This window comes from Lissotriton vulgaris, chromosome 5, assembly GCF_964263255.1.
Source record: "Lissotriton vulgaris chromosome 5, aLisVul1.2, whole genome shotgun sequence".
NCBI lineage: Eukaryota > Metazoa > Chordata > Amphibia > Caudata > Salamandridae > Lissotriton > Lissotriton vulgaris.
In genome coordinates, this window is record NC_141693.1 from 1,702,474,799 (window position 1) to 1,702,492,078 (window position 17,280).

A 17,280-nucleotide genomic window follows, 5' to 3' on the forward strand; every position below is an offset into this window, starting at 1 on the left:
TCAACCTGGTTACATCAGAGATTGAGCAAACCGAAAGGAGACTCTCCATAGGTCATTCTGTGCCTTAATTATATCTGCCAGAAAGTGCAGGACAGGACAACTACCTACCCCCCTCCCATTGTCACCTAATGTTGTAATCACCACTCCCGGCCAGCGCGACATCTTGCCTGAGGGTTTGGGGGCTAGTAATGGAAATGAGGACATTTTAGACTTACAATCACGGACTCAAGCCGATATTATTATTGGAAATGTACCCGCCCATAAAAACAGCAGGGGAAAAAAGGAAGAGGGGCGCATCTAAAAACACTACTAGTAAGAGGAAACAGCCAGTTCGTCAAAAAACCCAACCCACCCCTCTGAGCATGTGGAAACGAGGAACAACTGCTGTAACAGTCAGCCCAGCGGAGCAAACAAATGAGTCTACTGTAGACCTGACAACATCAGAAGCCGCAGCTAACTCCATTTATACCCAAACCAAACATGCAATCACACAAGGCACAGGTGGAAGATTGGATAATACCCTTATTGACATCATAGTGGACTCTGTTCATGGACGTTTAAAACCTTTGATGGATAAACAATTTAATGCTCTATTTAAGTGCCTTGATAGAATGGAAATTGCAAAAAACACAGTTGATGGACAGAATGTAGAACAATGTCATACATTCACCCCAGTACAAGGATCTGGACCTAAATCCATCGTTTTTTTGCACTCCACACCACCCTGGGTTAGACACTGGCTATATGCAAATCAGCTCTGACCCTGTGCCTCATGGGAACAGTCCAGTCCGAACTACCAAGCCACGTCTTTCCCAGACCGGAACCAAGCATCCAAGGACCGGTTTCTGGCTATCAGCCTTCATCAGCCTGGATAGCTTGACTCCAGTGGTGTGGAGAGCCTGGGACTCACGTCTGAGTATACCCAGCACACTCGGGGTGAAAATTGCAAAAAACACAGTTGATGGACAGAATGTAGAACAATGTCATACATTCACCCCAGTACAAGGATCTGGGCCTAAATCCATAGTTTTTTTGCACTCCACACCACTCTGGGTTAGACACTGGCTATATGCAAATCAGCTCTGACCCTGTGCCTCATGGGAACAGTCCAGTCCGAACTACCAAGCCGTGTCTTTCCCAGACCGGAACCAAGCATCCAAGGACCGGTTTCTGGCTATCAGCCTTCATCAGCCAGGATAGCTTGACTCCAGTGGTGTGGAGAGCCTGGGACTCACGTCTGAGTATACCCAGCACACTCGGGGTGAAAATTGCAAAAAACACAGTTGATGGACAGAATGTAGAACAATGTCATACATTCACCCCAGTACAAGGATCTGGGCCTAAATCCATCGTTTTTTTGCACTCCACACCACCCTGGGTTAGACACTGGCTATATGCAAATCAGCTCTGACCCTGTGCCTCATGGGAACAGTCCAGTCTGAACTACCAAGCCATGTCTTTCCCAGACGGGAACCAAGCATCCAAGGACCGGTTTCTGGCTATCAGCCTTCATCAGCCTGGATAGCTTGACTCCAGTGGTGTGGAGAGCCTGGGACTCACGTCTGACTATACCCAGCACACTCGGGGTGAAAATTGCAAAAAACACAGTTGATGGACAGAAAGTAGAACAATGTCATACATTCACCCCAGTACAAGGATCTGGGCCTAAATCCATGGTTTTTTTTGCACTCCGCACCACCCTGGGTTAGACACTGGCTATATGCAAACCAGCTCTGACCCTGTGCCTCATGGGAACAGTCCAGTCCGAACTACCAAGCCATGTCTTTCCCAGACCGGAACCAAGCATCCAAGGACCGGTTTTTGGCTATCAGCCTTCATCAGCCTGGATAGCTTGACTCCAGTGGTGTGGAGAGCCTGGGACTCACGTCTGAGTATACCCAGCACACTCGGGGTGAAAATTGCAAAAAACACAGTTGATGGACAGAATGTAGAACAATGTCATACATTCACCCCAGTACAAGGATCTGGGCCTAAATCCATCGTTTTTTTGCACTCCACACCACACTGGCTATATGCAAATCAGCTTTGACCCTGTGCCTCATGGGAACAGTCCAGTCCGAACTACCAAGCCATGTCTTTCCCAGACCGGAACCAAGCATCCAAGGACCGGTTTCTGGCTATCAGCCTTCATCATCCTGGATAGCTTGACTCCAGTGGTGTGGAGAGCCTGGGACTCACGTCTGAGTATACCCAGCACACTCGGGGTGAAAATTGCAAAAAACACAGTTGATGGACAGAATGTAGAACAATGTCATACATTCACCCTAGTACAAGGATCTGGGCCTAAATCCATTGTTTTTTTGCACTCCACACCACCCTGGGTTAGACACTGGCTATATGCAAATCAGCTCTGACCCTGTGCCTCATGGGAACAGTCCAGTCCGAACTACCAAGCCATGTCTTTCCCAGACCGGAACCAAGCATCCAAGGACCGGTTTCTGGAAATGGAAAGCCTGGTTAAGAAACTAGATACGCAAAAACAAGTAGTCACTATTGTCGATAAAATTAGAGGGGATCAGTGTATTGATCAGTGTATTGAACCAACAGAGGCTGCAGCTCATAGCTCAATTAATGAGGGCATTGCTTGTATACCCCCTGCTGTTAATATTGCATGTGTTATGTGTGACAACTCTAAGAATGCTGTCTGGCCCAAACTAACTGGTAGCATGCAACCCATGACGAATTTGGCATCTGGTAATAGGTCCACTCGTAATAACTTGCCACAAAATCCAGCATTAGTTACTCCTGTACATTCAGGGGTCGTTCCCATAATTCCAGCTATTGCCCAGATTATTACTTCTATACCTAATAATTTGGGTAATAGCCCATCCAAGGACGTTCTAAATTTACCTCCGGAAGCATGTCCTTATGTCGTGGTTCTAGCGAGGGTTCCTCCACTTAAAAAAGACCAATCTGAATCTTGGGAACAACTTAAGAATAAATGCATTGATTGGCTAACGAAGTACAAGGGTTTAGGGACGACGAATGCTAACAAAATTCTGATGGTCCGTCGAGTAGGGTGGGTGGGACCATCAGAAAAGAACATTTCTGGTGACTGCATAGTCGTGAATTTTAGACTCCCACCCTTGGTGAAATGGCTATTACGAGCACAAACCCTTATCAACACTGCCCCAACCCATATACACCCATTACCCTTAGGTTTTTTCTACAAACCTCCCACTTGGACACGTAATCTTCCAACCCCAATATATACCACACAAAATCGGTTCACAGCCCTGTCTGGTCTAGAAAGTGAGGACTGACTATCAAGTCAAATATTGTCCACTATACCAGAATTAGTGGAATCTTTAGTCAAATGCCCAATTGTTGTAGAACCCAGAGGTTTAGACCCTAACCTGAATTTGTTAAGCTGGAACATCGCAGGACTGAGTTCCAAATTAAACTCTATGGAGTGGGTGGACTTGGTTAATGAATATGATATCCTGATGTTCCAAGAGACATGGTGTACAAATGAATTGTTTCTTGAAGGATTTGTGTGCTATAATAGCATTGCCCCAAGCCCTAAGATGGGACGCCCATGCGGGGGTCTATCGCCATGGATAAAGATCGCAGCTGGGGGTAGCATAAAACCCCTGGTGACAAATAATGAGAACTTTCAAGCCACAATCTACACAGGGGGGCCTCGATATGTTTAATTAATTTTTATAATAATGATTTTACATCACTACCAAATAGAAATGTTATCAATTTCTTTGAATTTATTGATGGACTACAAGATGTACAGAGGTATGGTAAATTAGATGGCCTCTGTTTAGGTGGGGATTTTAATGCACGGTTACACAGAGATATCGACAACACCACCCCTGTGATGGCAAGGATTAATACATGTAAAAGGGGTGAGGAGCTTTGTAATTATTTATCCTCCCGTAATTTAATCAATACAATGGAAAAGGCTGGTGTTGACTCGAATAAAGGTCATTTGCCTACCTATAGAGGTCGTGGATGATCATCTAGTATAGATTATGTTTTTATATCATCTGTACTGGAACATTTTTTAGTTAAGGCTGAGGTTTTATGCACTAGTCAAGGTGACCATAATCCAATTACAATAACTATTTGACTTTCTTCTAAATTCCTTACTCAAAAAGAATAGAAGCAAAATAGCTGGTGGCATCCACGGACAAATTTAGATTAATCTGGAAGGTTATAGATAATAAGGCCCTGCTTGAACGCATGATAAAATCGTATCCTTCATTGGTAGATCTTTGCTTATCGAGCAGCACTACGGGCAGCGAGATTGTTGAGGCCTTCAGCGGTCTGTGTGCCGGTATTAAACACATAATTTCTAAATCCGCCACTAAGCAAAGCAAAAATCCTAGATGGTTTAACAGTACTTGCTCGAGGGCCAATAGAGACCTGCGTGTAGCATTAGCAGGCACACCCAGGGATTTAACTCTAGTCAGATCACTAAGAGCCTGTTACAAGAAAGCAACTAAATCTCGTTCTGAAAAAATGTTGACAGAACGTTGGGAAAATCTTGCTTGTGCTGCACTACTTAAAGATGTAACTGGATTTTGGAGTGCAGTTAAAGAAATGAGGTCTATGGACTCGGCTATCACTCCAATAAGCTGTAACATACCCAGGGAACTTTGGAAAGAGCACTTTGCTAGAATTTATACTGCTCCCATAACGGTTCTTAGCAATGATACATGTTTCCCAGTGCCACAGTTAGTTATAACAATGTCTGAAGTCGAGGATGCCATAAATCAAAGAGCAGGGAATAAAGCCCCAGGCCCGGATGGGTTATCTATTGATCTTATAAAATATAAACCTGAGTTCTGGGCTCCCCTTCTATGCAATGTTTTTAACAACCTAACTACTACAGCTGTCCCGAATTCATGGTCGACCAGTATTATTGTGCCCATCTTTAAAAAAAGCGACAGATCTAACCCGAGCTGTTACCGCCCAATTTCCTTGATAGATAACACCTTAAAGATCTTGGGCAGGATTGTCTTTAATAAAATTAGGAGCTGGTCTGAAGACAACCAAATTTTAAATCATTGTCAGCTGGGATTCAGAAGTAACGTTGGCACTGTGGAACAATGTTTGAATTTGAAGCTTATGTTGGGCAAATATACGTTCGCCCAAAAAACACCACTATATTTGGGATTTATGGATTTAACCTCAGCCTTTGATTTTGTTAACAGATCGCTCCTATGGGAGATCCTTTTAAAATATGAGTTGGATGAGGCTTTGGTTTATTTTTTGGCGTATTTGCACAGGGACTTAAAGGCACGGGTGAGGATATGCAACGACAGGGAGGTTTCTGGAGACATCACTATTGGCAGAGGGGTCAGACAAGGTTGTGTTCTGGCCCCTCTGCTTTTTATTCTTTATATAAATGAATTGCATAACTCCCTGTCCAAACTAACTAGTGATGTACCCAAAATTAATGGCAAATTTTTCCCCGTGCTTCTTTATGCCGATGATGCAGTCCTTATGGGCCGCACACCAAATGCACTACGCACTTTAGTTAATGGCTTTGTATCTTTTATGGCCAGTTTGGACCTTCTTCCGAATTTAAAAAAATCTTATATAATGACTTGTGGGCCAAAAAAGCATTGCATCAAGTCTATAAAACTGGGCAGCGAATCATTAGTATGTACAAGCACTTTCCCATACCTGGGCCTAGTCTTTGCGGACTCCGGCTCTTGGCAAGCCCACGTGGCCAATGGCAGAACCAAACTCTCTAAAGCAGTGAATTCCATCATCAGCCTCAGGCAACCAAAACAGGCTGAGGTGGTTGTACCGATGATTCAGATATACAAATCACAATGTTTACCAACAGCCATCTATGGCGCCGAAGTTTGGGGGTATGCGAACTGCAGAGGAATTCAAGTTGAGGAGAATAGGTTTTGTAGAAAAATTCTCGGGGCTCAAATCTCCTCTCCAACCTACATATGCCACAGGGAACTGAATTTATATTATGTGGAGAATTTTATCAGGTTCCGCCCAGCTTTATTTTGGATAAAACTATGGCAGAACCCTGCTGCCACCTTAATTAGAGAAATAATTATTGATTGTCTCAAATGTGATAGAGGTGGTAGCATACCATGGCTTATGGCAGTAAAAGATAGTTTAGCCAGTATAAAGCTGGAGCACATATTTTCACGTCCGGTAACAGCAGAAGGCATAAATATTAAATCTGTCAGAGGGGCATTGTACAACCACTATCTCAAAGAAAGACAGACTATTGAGTAACAGAAGACATCGATAATTGGATACATGCCCCTATTGGAAACGATAAGCACCAAAAATGACATGCAACAGCAATACCTTGGGAAAAGCATAGGAAGATGGAAAAGGAGCTTACTTTACCGCCTTAGGGATGGCAGTATAAAATATTCACTCTGCTTTCCGATAGGATATAACAATAATCTCCAGCAGATGAACTGCCCCTGCGGTTTTGGCAGCAAGCAAACAGCGCTACACTTTTTATTCTTTTGTAAATACTATATAAAATATACAAAACAGTACCAAATCCCTTATTTTAAGGCATGGGCTATCATGGATTTTGAACAAGCTTACCTTGAAACCTTAAAATTGGGAATTGATGATCTGATCCTCCGCGTAAGCTCGTTTTTACTAGCTGCGGTACGTTCGCATGCTTCGATGAGTGATTCCATTCCCATCCTCGCTTAATGACAATTATTAATACCATCCATAATTAACATGTTGACGTTGTAGCTAGCACTGAGGGGGTTAAAATAAAGGGGGGCTTAGCTCAACTACATTTGTATGTTGATGACTGTTTGCGTATTATTGTATTTTTGCACAACTGACGTAAATGTCATCTTGCGCAATGATACTAATGTTGCTGGTATCGTTTGATTTATTGTTCATTTTTGCACTTTATTTGAAATATATTGTAAATTGACTTAAAGCGTCACCTTGCACTTTGTTACTAATGCTGCTAGCTTCTATTGGCCCGACTAACATTTTAAGGTTTTTAACAGTTTAATTTGTATTGGAAGACATGTGCCTATATACGCGATTTTGCACAATTGACTTTAATGCTATTTTGCACAATGATATCAATGCTGCTGTTTTTGTTTGATTTACTGTTCACTTTTGCACTTTACTTGTACTATATTGTAAAAACGACCTAAAGCGTTATTTTGCACTTTGCTACCAATGCTTTTAGCTTTTATAGGCCCATCCAACTTTTTAAAGTTTTTAACAGTGTAATTTGTATTGGAAGGTATGCATATATATGTTAACATTTTATGCATTCTTCTGTTTCATTTTGGTGGTGATGGATTGTGCTTTCATGGTTATCTTTATCCGAATAAAGATCATTTGACTTGACAACTCCGCAAATCCAATTACCTCAGTGCTCATTTCTTTAATCATGGTTGTTTTTCGATTGAGTGAAATGTGATTTTTATTTTCTGCCACTTCAGGTCACCATGCAATGGCACGGCATATACTATGCTGTTGTATTGTACTGGTCGTGTAGTAAACAGCAGGGCTGCTGAGTGCAATCTACCTTTTAAGAGACATCCTGGCAGCGAGGTCAAAAATGTATGTCTAGAGTTTTGGTAAATACACCTTTCTTAACTTGCATCCTTTTTGGGCACAGAGGCAAAGAAATTTAACAAACTCCACTGGCGTCTTGAATTCAGTTAGGGATATTTGATTTGACGGCCTGCCAAGCAGAACCACTCTAGAAATAAAGATCATTAGTGATGTAACAATGGTGAAATTAGCAATAATGCCAGCTAGAACGCCCAAGGACCACATTTTGAGCCCAAGTTATGACTAAAACAATTCTATCACAATTTATGGCAGGAAGCGGTATAAGTGGTTTTCAGGGGCAGGGGAAGGCCAGGGAAAATAAATACTCGGTTCCAGGATACTCTAATGCGGCAGTGGCACTTCTCCAATCAAAACAAAAGTAAAATCCTGTTAACCAGGTCTCACATATAGAGATGCAGGCAGGCAAAAAAAAAAAAAATTATTAACAAGAACGCATAGTTTCATTCACCAGTCTCCTCATCTGGATAACCTAGTGGCGGTGTTCTACCATAACATCGAAGTCCATAGTGTATTATAGTTTTACTGTTACGCAACAGCCAACAGGTATCTTCTAAACCTGGTGGCTATTTAGAAATAACAAATTATAAAATATAAACAATGCCATTCACAGCTGGCTATGCTTACTTTCTTTCTTTTTTTTATTGCAAGTATGTGCCCACCGGAATACCAATTTCTTTTAGTTTTTTTATTCTTGCCATTTATCATACATGTGATTCGAGAATTTTTTTTGGGGGGGGTGGTTCGATGGGTGAATACAAGATTGTGTCCCTGAATGGTTGTATGATTGCAAGATGAGTGATAGAGTGGCGCATGTAGGAGGAACTGTTTAGTGTCCCAAACTCACCAGTGTTTGAAGAGACATTTTCAATAATAAGTCTGACCAATTGACATCGGCAATGCTTGTTTGCTTTGTTATTTTTGCTGCAGCAGTTTTTTTTGCTGTTCACTGGAGCAGACTTTTTTCTAACTTATTTCAGCCAAGACTCGGAATGGAAGTCAGGCCTACTGGCTTTGCCAACCCTTTTTTTCACTGCTGGTATTTAGCATTGACAGTAAGCACTGGCAAAGCAAAAGATCAGTTAATGCCTTTCAAAGTCGGGACCTGCTGGCTTTGTCAATGCTTGTTTCTTTTGGAGGACGTGGGAAAGGTGTGAACTTAAGTTTGTAACTGTACATCAAAGGCCGGTTAATTCCCTATGGAATAATATTTTATTTTTAAAGGCAAAGCCCAAATTGGAATGGGTATTCATTTTGGGATTTGGGGAAATTGTGCCAATGTCTCGTGATGGAGAAAACTGTTAACAAAGCCATAAATGTACAGGGACTGTCACACATACCTATTCTTATTGATCAAAGATATAACATTTAAGGAAGACTAGTTGGATGTTGGATAGGGTTAGCAGATCGTTGAATGAATTTTGACACAAGGGCCGTTCTGCACTCTTTATGGCATCGTTTTGTGCGTTGCTTACAGTGCTTCACAGTAATGAGTCTATAGCAGCAACTTCTATATATATATATATATAATGAATTAATGAAATACTCATATAGAACAACTCTGCAAACAACAATATAATATATTATAGTTAACGAATCCCTCTAGGAGCAGCCACAGATTTTAACGGTGTAAAGGACATGAACATTTCCCATTGCTTCAGTAATCCATGGGCACAATCCCACACATATTTTTAAACCTCTTACCAGCAGCTATTCTAGTTGAACAGATATAATGAATGTCGTACATATTACAGTTTATTTGGACTGTAAGTGATAGCAGTGTATCCAACACTTTACAAAAAGCATGCTTCAGCAAAGTACTGGGCTACTTTTTTTTAATCTATTCTCCCAATAAGCATACCCATATATCTACACTTCTCTAATACCTATTTTCAGAACCAACTAGAGGTCGGAAAAAGACTAAGAAACGTATTTAGTTTTATAAAAGGACCCTCGCCCACTTCTCGCTCGGGTCCTCACCCGCTACGCCTAATGTGTGTGGGTGGGTTCAACGCGGTTGATTAGCAGAGCTCTTATTCTAAGGAATCGGAAGATAAAATTACCTGCAGGGTTTCCTAATGGTTTTGATACATTACTTTCATTCCAGATACCTTTGGCAAGGTTAAAAATATACAAGGTTCTGAGGGTGTAAGATGTACCCCAACATCTACGGTCGTCATGTTTCAGCCATTATGGTCGCCTGAAAAGGTTGCTTGGCTTCATTCAGGACCAAGTTAGAGAAGATCCCCAAATATTGTTTATCTGACAATTTCACATAGTCGGTGCAACGCATGCCAATACAACCATATCAAGCGACCTTCCCTTATTACTGTATATTAATTGAATATGTTCACGGTTCCATAGGGTCTTAGAGGTTGGGGGACCCCGTAGTCACACTTTCATCAAGGATTCACACTTGCTGCGTACCTGTAGACTTCCTCTAAGAACTGCATCAGCTAAGAATACTCAGTTTTTTTGCTCCTGACTCCCTCTTCTTGCTTTTGGGACCAATAAGCGGACCCATACCTTACAAAAGGTAGATCATTAATACATATGCTACAAGTCAGAGAGTTCAATGATGTCACCTTTAGTGTGCAGGAAATACCGGTACAGGTGCATAAAGCTTACCTTTCATTTTCTTAAAAAGCTGTTCGGGAGGTCGAGGCATATCTGGTATCACCTCATAGAGGGGTTCAAAGTGGTGAAACATCTCGGAGGAGGTCTCTTCCATCGGCACGGTATCAATTACCTTTCCAGGAAGAAGAGGACAAGCAGATACCATTGTCAGACACATTTGTTTTAATAGGGGATTTACACCCCTTTCTGCTGCACCTTAGTCATTCACCACAGTCAGCAAACACCCTTACCCAATTGAATGCCACCCCATAACACAGATAATCAATAATTAAGAGCCTATTAGGAAATATGGTCCAGCTCCAAAAAAAAATCCAGTTTTCCCTAAATGTTCTCATCGCCCCAATAAACTCAGCATAAAACCTTTCAAGGACTTACTCTCTAGAAATGTTATTAACTCAACCTTCAGATAAATGGGATTTTAAGGATTTCCAGCTAGTTGCTATTAGGGACTTCTGACTTTTTTGGACAAATGATAATTCAGCAAATTTCAGGAGACAGTTTAGCATTGATAGCAGAAAATTGGGAATCACCTCTATTCCCATGGATTATGATGCAGTTCTAAAAATGTTGCTTCAGTACTCTTCTAAATATTGAGAAGACCAGAACATACGTCCCCAAGCCCTTTTAGCTGGTTTAGTCCACTATGCTATATACAGTATCTACCTGTGAGAGTAACTAAAAGATGTTGTACAGTACTCAACTAGTCAGGGTAGAAAGTCTATAGAAAGAATACTTGTTCAAAGACTGGTGCTACCAAAGTATACACGCCTGATACATGTAAGGAAATTTATGGTGTTACTCCAAAGCATAACTAACAACGAAACCATAAAACAACATACTGGAGCACTCCACAATTTGTTTGAATTGCACTGTTTGAGGCCCAAAAAAAATAGAAAAGTCAGTCCGTTAGTCCAGGGTCATGTGATATATTTGTGTCATCTTTATTGTGTTTACACACTTCCAACCAAGTACATGAACATCAGCCGACACATGTTTCATCCTCAATTGGACTTTAAGGCGTATAACTACAAACTGTATTTCTTATTCCTCTAAAAATGATAGATGAAGTAAGGCGATATAGATGCCAGAGTACGAGATTCTTCTAGTTGATCTCTCCTGTGACTTATTGGACTGTTGGATTCTTCCTAATAACAAATGTAGTCATCCTCATTTGTTTATCATCAATATTTTCAAGCTTACATTTCGTTTTGCGAGGGACAGAGTTTATTGGAGCTCTCTACGCCAGTGTTGCTGATGACTGAATAGCAACACCACTTCATAGGGAACTTGAAAATATTGATAATTGTTAGAGGAAATTGAACTACAGTTTGTAGTCATACAGCTTGAAAAAGTCCCATTGGGGATAAAACACTTGACATGAAAATATATCAAATGACCTTGGACTTATAAACAGACTTTTCTGGTTATTTGTCCTCAAGTGTTATTTATCCAAATTTTTGGAGTGCTTCAATATATTGCTTTATGGATTTAATTAGCTAGGACGAATTGGATTGGCACTGGCCCCATTTTTATCCAAAAACTCATGGGTTAATTATTACAACCATTTACTGAAAAAGTGCATGAGCCTAAAATCCCCCCCTCTTAATGTAGAAAAATTGAACTCATATGAATATTCCCATATCCTTTCTGCAAATTCTAGTTTCCCTAAGACAGTTGTTGGCAATATTATCAAATAAATTGACTTGAAATCTATTTTCAATATTTTGTAGAAAAATCCAGTACCTCTACTTCTCAGCTTATGAAGTATCTGCTGTACATCATGACAAGGTGTTTAAGATCAGGCACACATAAAGCATCGGATGATCCTATGCATAGTCTTAGCCATTCCTTTATGAGAGTCTGAAACAGTCAATGGAATCAAGATGCTTCCATTTGTGCGACGACTAAGCAATATACGGCCAAGTGGTAAGAGATTGAAGGAATGAGGGATGATTGGTCATTCAGCTCAAGTGTTTCGACAAATGAAGGAACTGAAGGAGAAAGTAAAGAGCAGAAGAAAGGATAGAAATGCCAGTGTGCTGGAGGTAGAAAAGGAGCTCAAATGATTCAGATGATGTCTAGTTTGAGCTGGGAATCTTTACATGATCCAGGAGTCAAAGAAGTTGAATTAGTGGTGGGAACATGAGACTGCTGAAGCAAAGTCTTAATCTTCACTGAATTGGTAAAATGTGTTACTCAAATGGTAGCTGTGAAGCTGGAAGGTTAAGAAGGAAAACAATAAGCGTAAGAATGTGGGAGTGGAGAAGGAGAAACTGGTGATAGGAAGGAAGCTAGCCTTGATCTATAAATTTCTCTTTGTGGAATAATAGTGGAAGAAGCGGAAGTGCAGGGACTAAAACAAAGATTGCGTAAGTGGCGAGAAAGCGGGAAGCACAATACAGAGATAAGAATGATTCCATGTGAGGTAAGTGGAAGATTACGGTCAGGATAACTCAAGGGGGTGCTCATCTAAGGTTGGGGCAGGAAGTAAAGCCTAGGCCAAGAACCATGGGCTACGGTACTAAATGGTATATATTCAATGAGATGTACAAGAGGTAACTGTAATTAGGAGGAGAGGAGATTGTTGGACTGGCTGATATACTGTTTAAGAGCTACGTTAGATGCATTGCAAGTGAGGTAGGTTGTTTTTTTCTCCTCCTTTTAAGGGGGTTATTCTTGTTTCTTCCTTTCCCCTTGACCCTTGTTGCAGACCCACAACATACCTTATTTACATTTAACCCCTTACATCCTCTTTTAGAGTAAAGACCTTACCTAAAAGCAAAGCCCCTCTTTTCGTGGCCAAGGTGGCCAAGATGGTGATCAGGCTCTGAGGAAGCTCCCAACGCCTGATTTACATCCTCCAATATCCTGCCTGACAGCAGCACCCTACCCACCTACACAGACTGTCTCAGGTGGGGGGAGGCTCTGGACACCCTCTCTACGCGTACTGGAGCTGTATGGGGTGCCCCCTATCCACAGACAAGGAGGCAGCTATGCCGTTGCGGCTCCCCAAAGCCATAATACAGCTGTACGCCGACACGAGCGAGGTATGCGCTACACATCAGGGCCAAGGCCAGACACGTGGGTATAGACCCCAGCTTAGTGAGGTGATGCTGGAGTCGAGCGGACGCACGACTCTCCCACCGGCCCTAAAGGGCCGTCCCTATCTACGATTGAGACTGAACTTTCCTGCTGAGTTGGACGCGGTGGACGTAACTGTGTGCCCCTGCCACTGTGCAGGTAGGACGCAATACACATCGGGGAGGCCTCCTGTGGGTCCCTGCATTCCTTGCCCTGCTTCCCCCCTTGGGGGTGGGGTACCAGGGGCCTTAGGTTGCTCCAACGAGTTGGTGGGGCCTGCAGAGGGGGGGCAGCCTGCATGATGGGCTCCTGAGGCCGGAGGGTGACTGCTGCACTCGACCCCGTGGATGCTGCGTGGTGTGGGCCGGGGGGCCTCCCTTCTCCTCTGCCTGCTTGGAGGCTATGGGCCAGGACTGTTGAGGCCTCTTGGCCACTTGCTACCCCCTGTTAGCCTGCTGTGGGCAGACTGGCCCCGGCACTGCTCACTGACATGATTGTGGCCTCTGATATGGAAGATACATGTCGCCTCCTGGTACTGGCATGCGCTGAATTGCGACAGGACTCCTTGGAGGAGGCCGAACAATGCAGGAGAGCTTCTACCCAACAGGTTTATGACTCCAGCGATACATTTGGCAAACTGCTCTACTGGCTGGCAACCCGCACTATTTCCATTAAGGTGGTGCCCGCCATATCGGATCAAACCGGCCACCGCCTAATGGACCCACCGAGACCTTTGCCTCCTTCTATCAAAATCTTTACACCCGTTGCTTCATCTCTCCGTCGGAGGTGGAGAACCCTATTCTCTGGGACAATCGCTGTCCTCCATCCCCACTTCTCTAAGTAGGGACTCAGAGCAACCACTGACCATCGAGGAAATAGACTCGGCTATATCTGACCTCCAATCGGAGAAGACCGCGGGCCCTGACTAATGTTGGTTTATGCCAGGCAGGAGCACACGTTACTGCATTCGTAGGGTGCGGGCAGCTCTCTTTCAGATGCAGGATCTAGAGGGCACCCTTGCATTGCTCCTGGTAGATTTTCCAAGGCCTTTGATATGGTCTCTTTGGACTTCATGGACACAGTTTGAGGCGGGCGGATGGGCCTGGGGAAAGCTTTTTGCTGGATGGTTCCTCTTGTCTATAAAGACCCGGTGGGATGGGTCCAGGTGAATGGTATCTTGTCGCACCCCTTCCGAGTCCAGTGGGGTACACTTCACGCCGGCCCCCTCTCCCTGGTATTATATGCATTAGCTATTGAACCCCTGGCAGGCCTTACTAGCTGCAATGCACGGGTGTGGGGATAGAGATGAGGTGGAGTGGAGGATCTCAGAGCTCTACACAGACGACATACTCTGGTTCCTTGATGATCCACGGGCCTAAGGACCAGGCCTATCATCTGGAACTCTACTTGGTGGGCTTCGAGGGACTCCTTTGCCTCCTCTATAGCGTTTAGTTGCCCCAAGAGCTAGTCTTGTGCTGGAGGGCAGCCCTGCATTTTGTTCATTGGGACCACTGCCTGAAGGGTATGACTCCCCTATGACGGGGTACGTGGCTCCAACAGCTTTCCACCCTTAAGGGCTTCAATCATTGGGACCGCATAGGCATCTCATACCTGGGAGATGTCTACAGGGGAGATAATTTGATGTCCTTCCAAGACTTAAAAGACCAATACACACTCACCAACACAGTTCTACCGATTCCTTTAGCTGCGACATGCACTGCGATCCCACATTATCTGATCATTAGTGCCTCCAAGGGCTTCGATTTCCTTCGCGAGAAGTGGGTCACTTGGTTTGGAGAGCTGGATGAAACTGACTGGAGGGAGGCCTGCCTTGCACCTCGGCAGCTAATGATTTCCTCACGTTTTCGCATGGTCCAAGTGAACTACCTCCCCACCACTTACATCACCCACTTCACATCCAGCGGATGTCGCCCTCAACCCCGGCTGCCTGTGCAAAGTGCGTGCTTCCCGCAGCTGACTTCTTTTACATGGCCTGGAATTATACCACACTGCATTCCATTTGAGCTGGGGTGGGCTGAGACTTTTCTGTGGTCTTGGAATGTACCCTTGGGTTGAACCCCCATACTGCTCTGTTTGGGATGGTGGAGGAATTGAGGGGCCCTTGCGCTGAACGGATTCTTGTTGGGTGGCATATCTGGTGTCCAAACGAGATGTGGCCCAATTGTGGAATCAGCCTACAAATGCCCTCAAACCTGAGTGAGTGGACTAGTGGTTGCAACAGGAAAAAACATTTATGCTGCATGAGGATATCCCCATAAGCACGACAAGGTAAGTGGGAAATTGTGTAATTCTGTGTTCTTCTTCACTGTGATTATGTTGAATTTGTATATCTCCCATTGCACCGCTCGAATTGCTTGTGACAATGGATGTACTTGTTGTAAAACTTCAATAAAGTTGGTTATAAAATGTATTTTCAAAAAGGACGCACTTAAATTATTGAATGATATGGTTCGCAAGGAATCCAAAACTTTGGTTCTTTTAAGGAGCTATAGCGTTGCTTTTTGTGTGAGTCAATCAATCCTGGAAGGGCTCTCCTGAAGGCACTATGCAAAAGTAATCTATAGGGCGAGCCCTTCCAGGATTGATTGACTCACACAAAGAGCGACGCTAGAGCTCCTTAATAGAACCATAGTTTTGGATTCCTTGCGAACCATATTGAAGAGGCTACACACCATTCATTTTGTCTTGTCCTGAAGAAGTCCCGCATTTGATTCTCAACTATAGCACAGATTTACCAGGATCAAAACATCAACACATAATTAGAAGTAGTACATTCCACAGTGACCATTACAAAGTGTTTAAAGAAAATTCTAGGTACCTGTGAGAATATATATTGGCTTTTTACTCCGTGCTTGAATGTTTTTTGTCATTTATTTTTTTATCTAATACATTTGTTTTGATTTAAGTACGTTATACACGTTATTTCACTTTGTCTCACTTCTCACTAGATATTATTGTGTGTAGCACTTGCTTTTCTATGAATGACCATTTATTTTGACTAAAATAAATCACTGTATGCCACAATTAATTTGTGTTATGTTACTTATATCAGGTGTTTAGATAATTTTCTCTAGAAACATTTATTGATATCCCAATGGAGTAAAGGGAAAAATGACTTTGAAGTTACTTGACTTTGTAAAGTGAGTTGTGGCAGAACCACTGTTTGCTTCATGTGATTGTCCCCAGGTTCTGCACGATACTGGGTATCCCCATTGATTAATACTGGCATTCAGGCATACGGCAATGAGTAAGAAAAGTAATCCAAAAGTAACTTACCTGCTATTTTACTTAAAATCCCATTCAAGTCTATGTACTGTATATACAAGTGATTGTGTTTCTCTGAAATACTGTAAGTCAAACCATAGTACATTTACAATTACAATTGAACTGCTTTACAATCAGCATTTATACTGTAAAGTAGTTATTGCTTACCTGAGCCAGGCTTGCTTGGTTCTAGAAATAAAATTACTAAAAGAATATCTTTATACAAAAACAATTGGTCTGATGTTCAGTCTGTGTGTGTGTGAATTCATGTGCTGACTGAGTGTGTACAACAAATGCTTAATATAGTCCTGATACTGCCTTACTGTACCACACTACCACAAATAGAGAGTAGGGTTCTATCTAACTTTACCTCTGCCTACCTTTGAGGTTCCACTTGACTCTGTGCACACTGTACCTCACTTTGGTATAGTACAGAGCCAGCTTCCTACAAATTGTCAATTTTAATGATAAATGTATACTTCAACTTCCAAAATAGAAAGAGGTTGGAGAAAACAGAAAATATGATCGCCCTCTTGGAAGATCTAATTAGCGAGTACATACCATCAGACATTATGCTGGACGACTTTAATATACAGAACCTCGGAGAAGGCAACACCAGCACAAAAACACCCTGCAAAGCAGGCCTTAGATTCATAAGGATTACAAGTTCTTAGTCCTTGCTTGAATCAAGATTTAGTG

General features: G+C 42.6%; 1 protein-coding gene across 4 annotated transcripts in view; it reads right to left on the bottom strand.

Moving 5' to 3' along the window:
- Window positions 1–17,280, bottom strand: part of ACBD4 (acyl-CoA binding domain containing 4) — a 256,696-nt gene that overhangs the window by 214,637 nt on the left and 24,779 nt on the right. For all 4 annotated transcript variants that reach the window (XM_086923872.1, XM_086923869.1, XM_086923870.1 and 1 more), the window contains one exon: window positions 10,207–10,327. In XM_086923872.1, coding sequence (XP_086779998.1) covers window positions 10,207–10,327 — 121 coding nt within the window. The remainder of the gene's footprint in view (window positions 1–10,206; window positions 10,328–17,280) is intronic.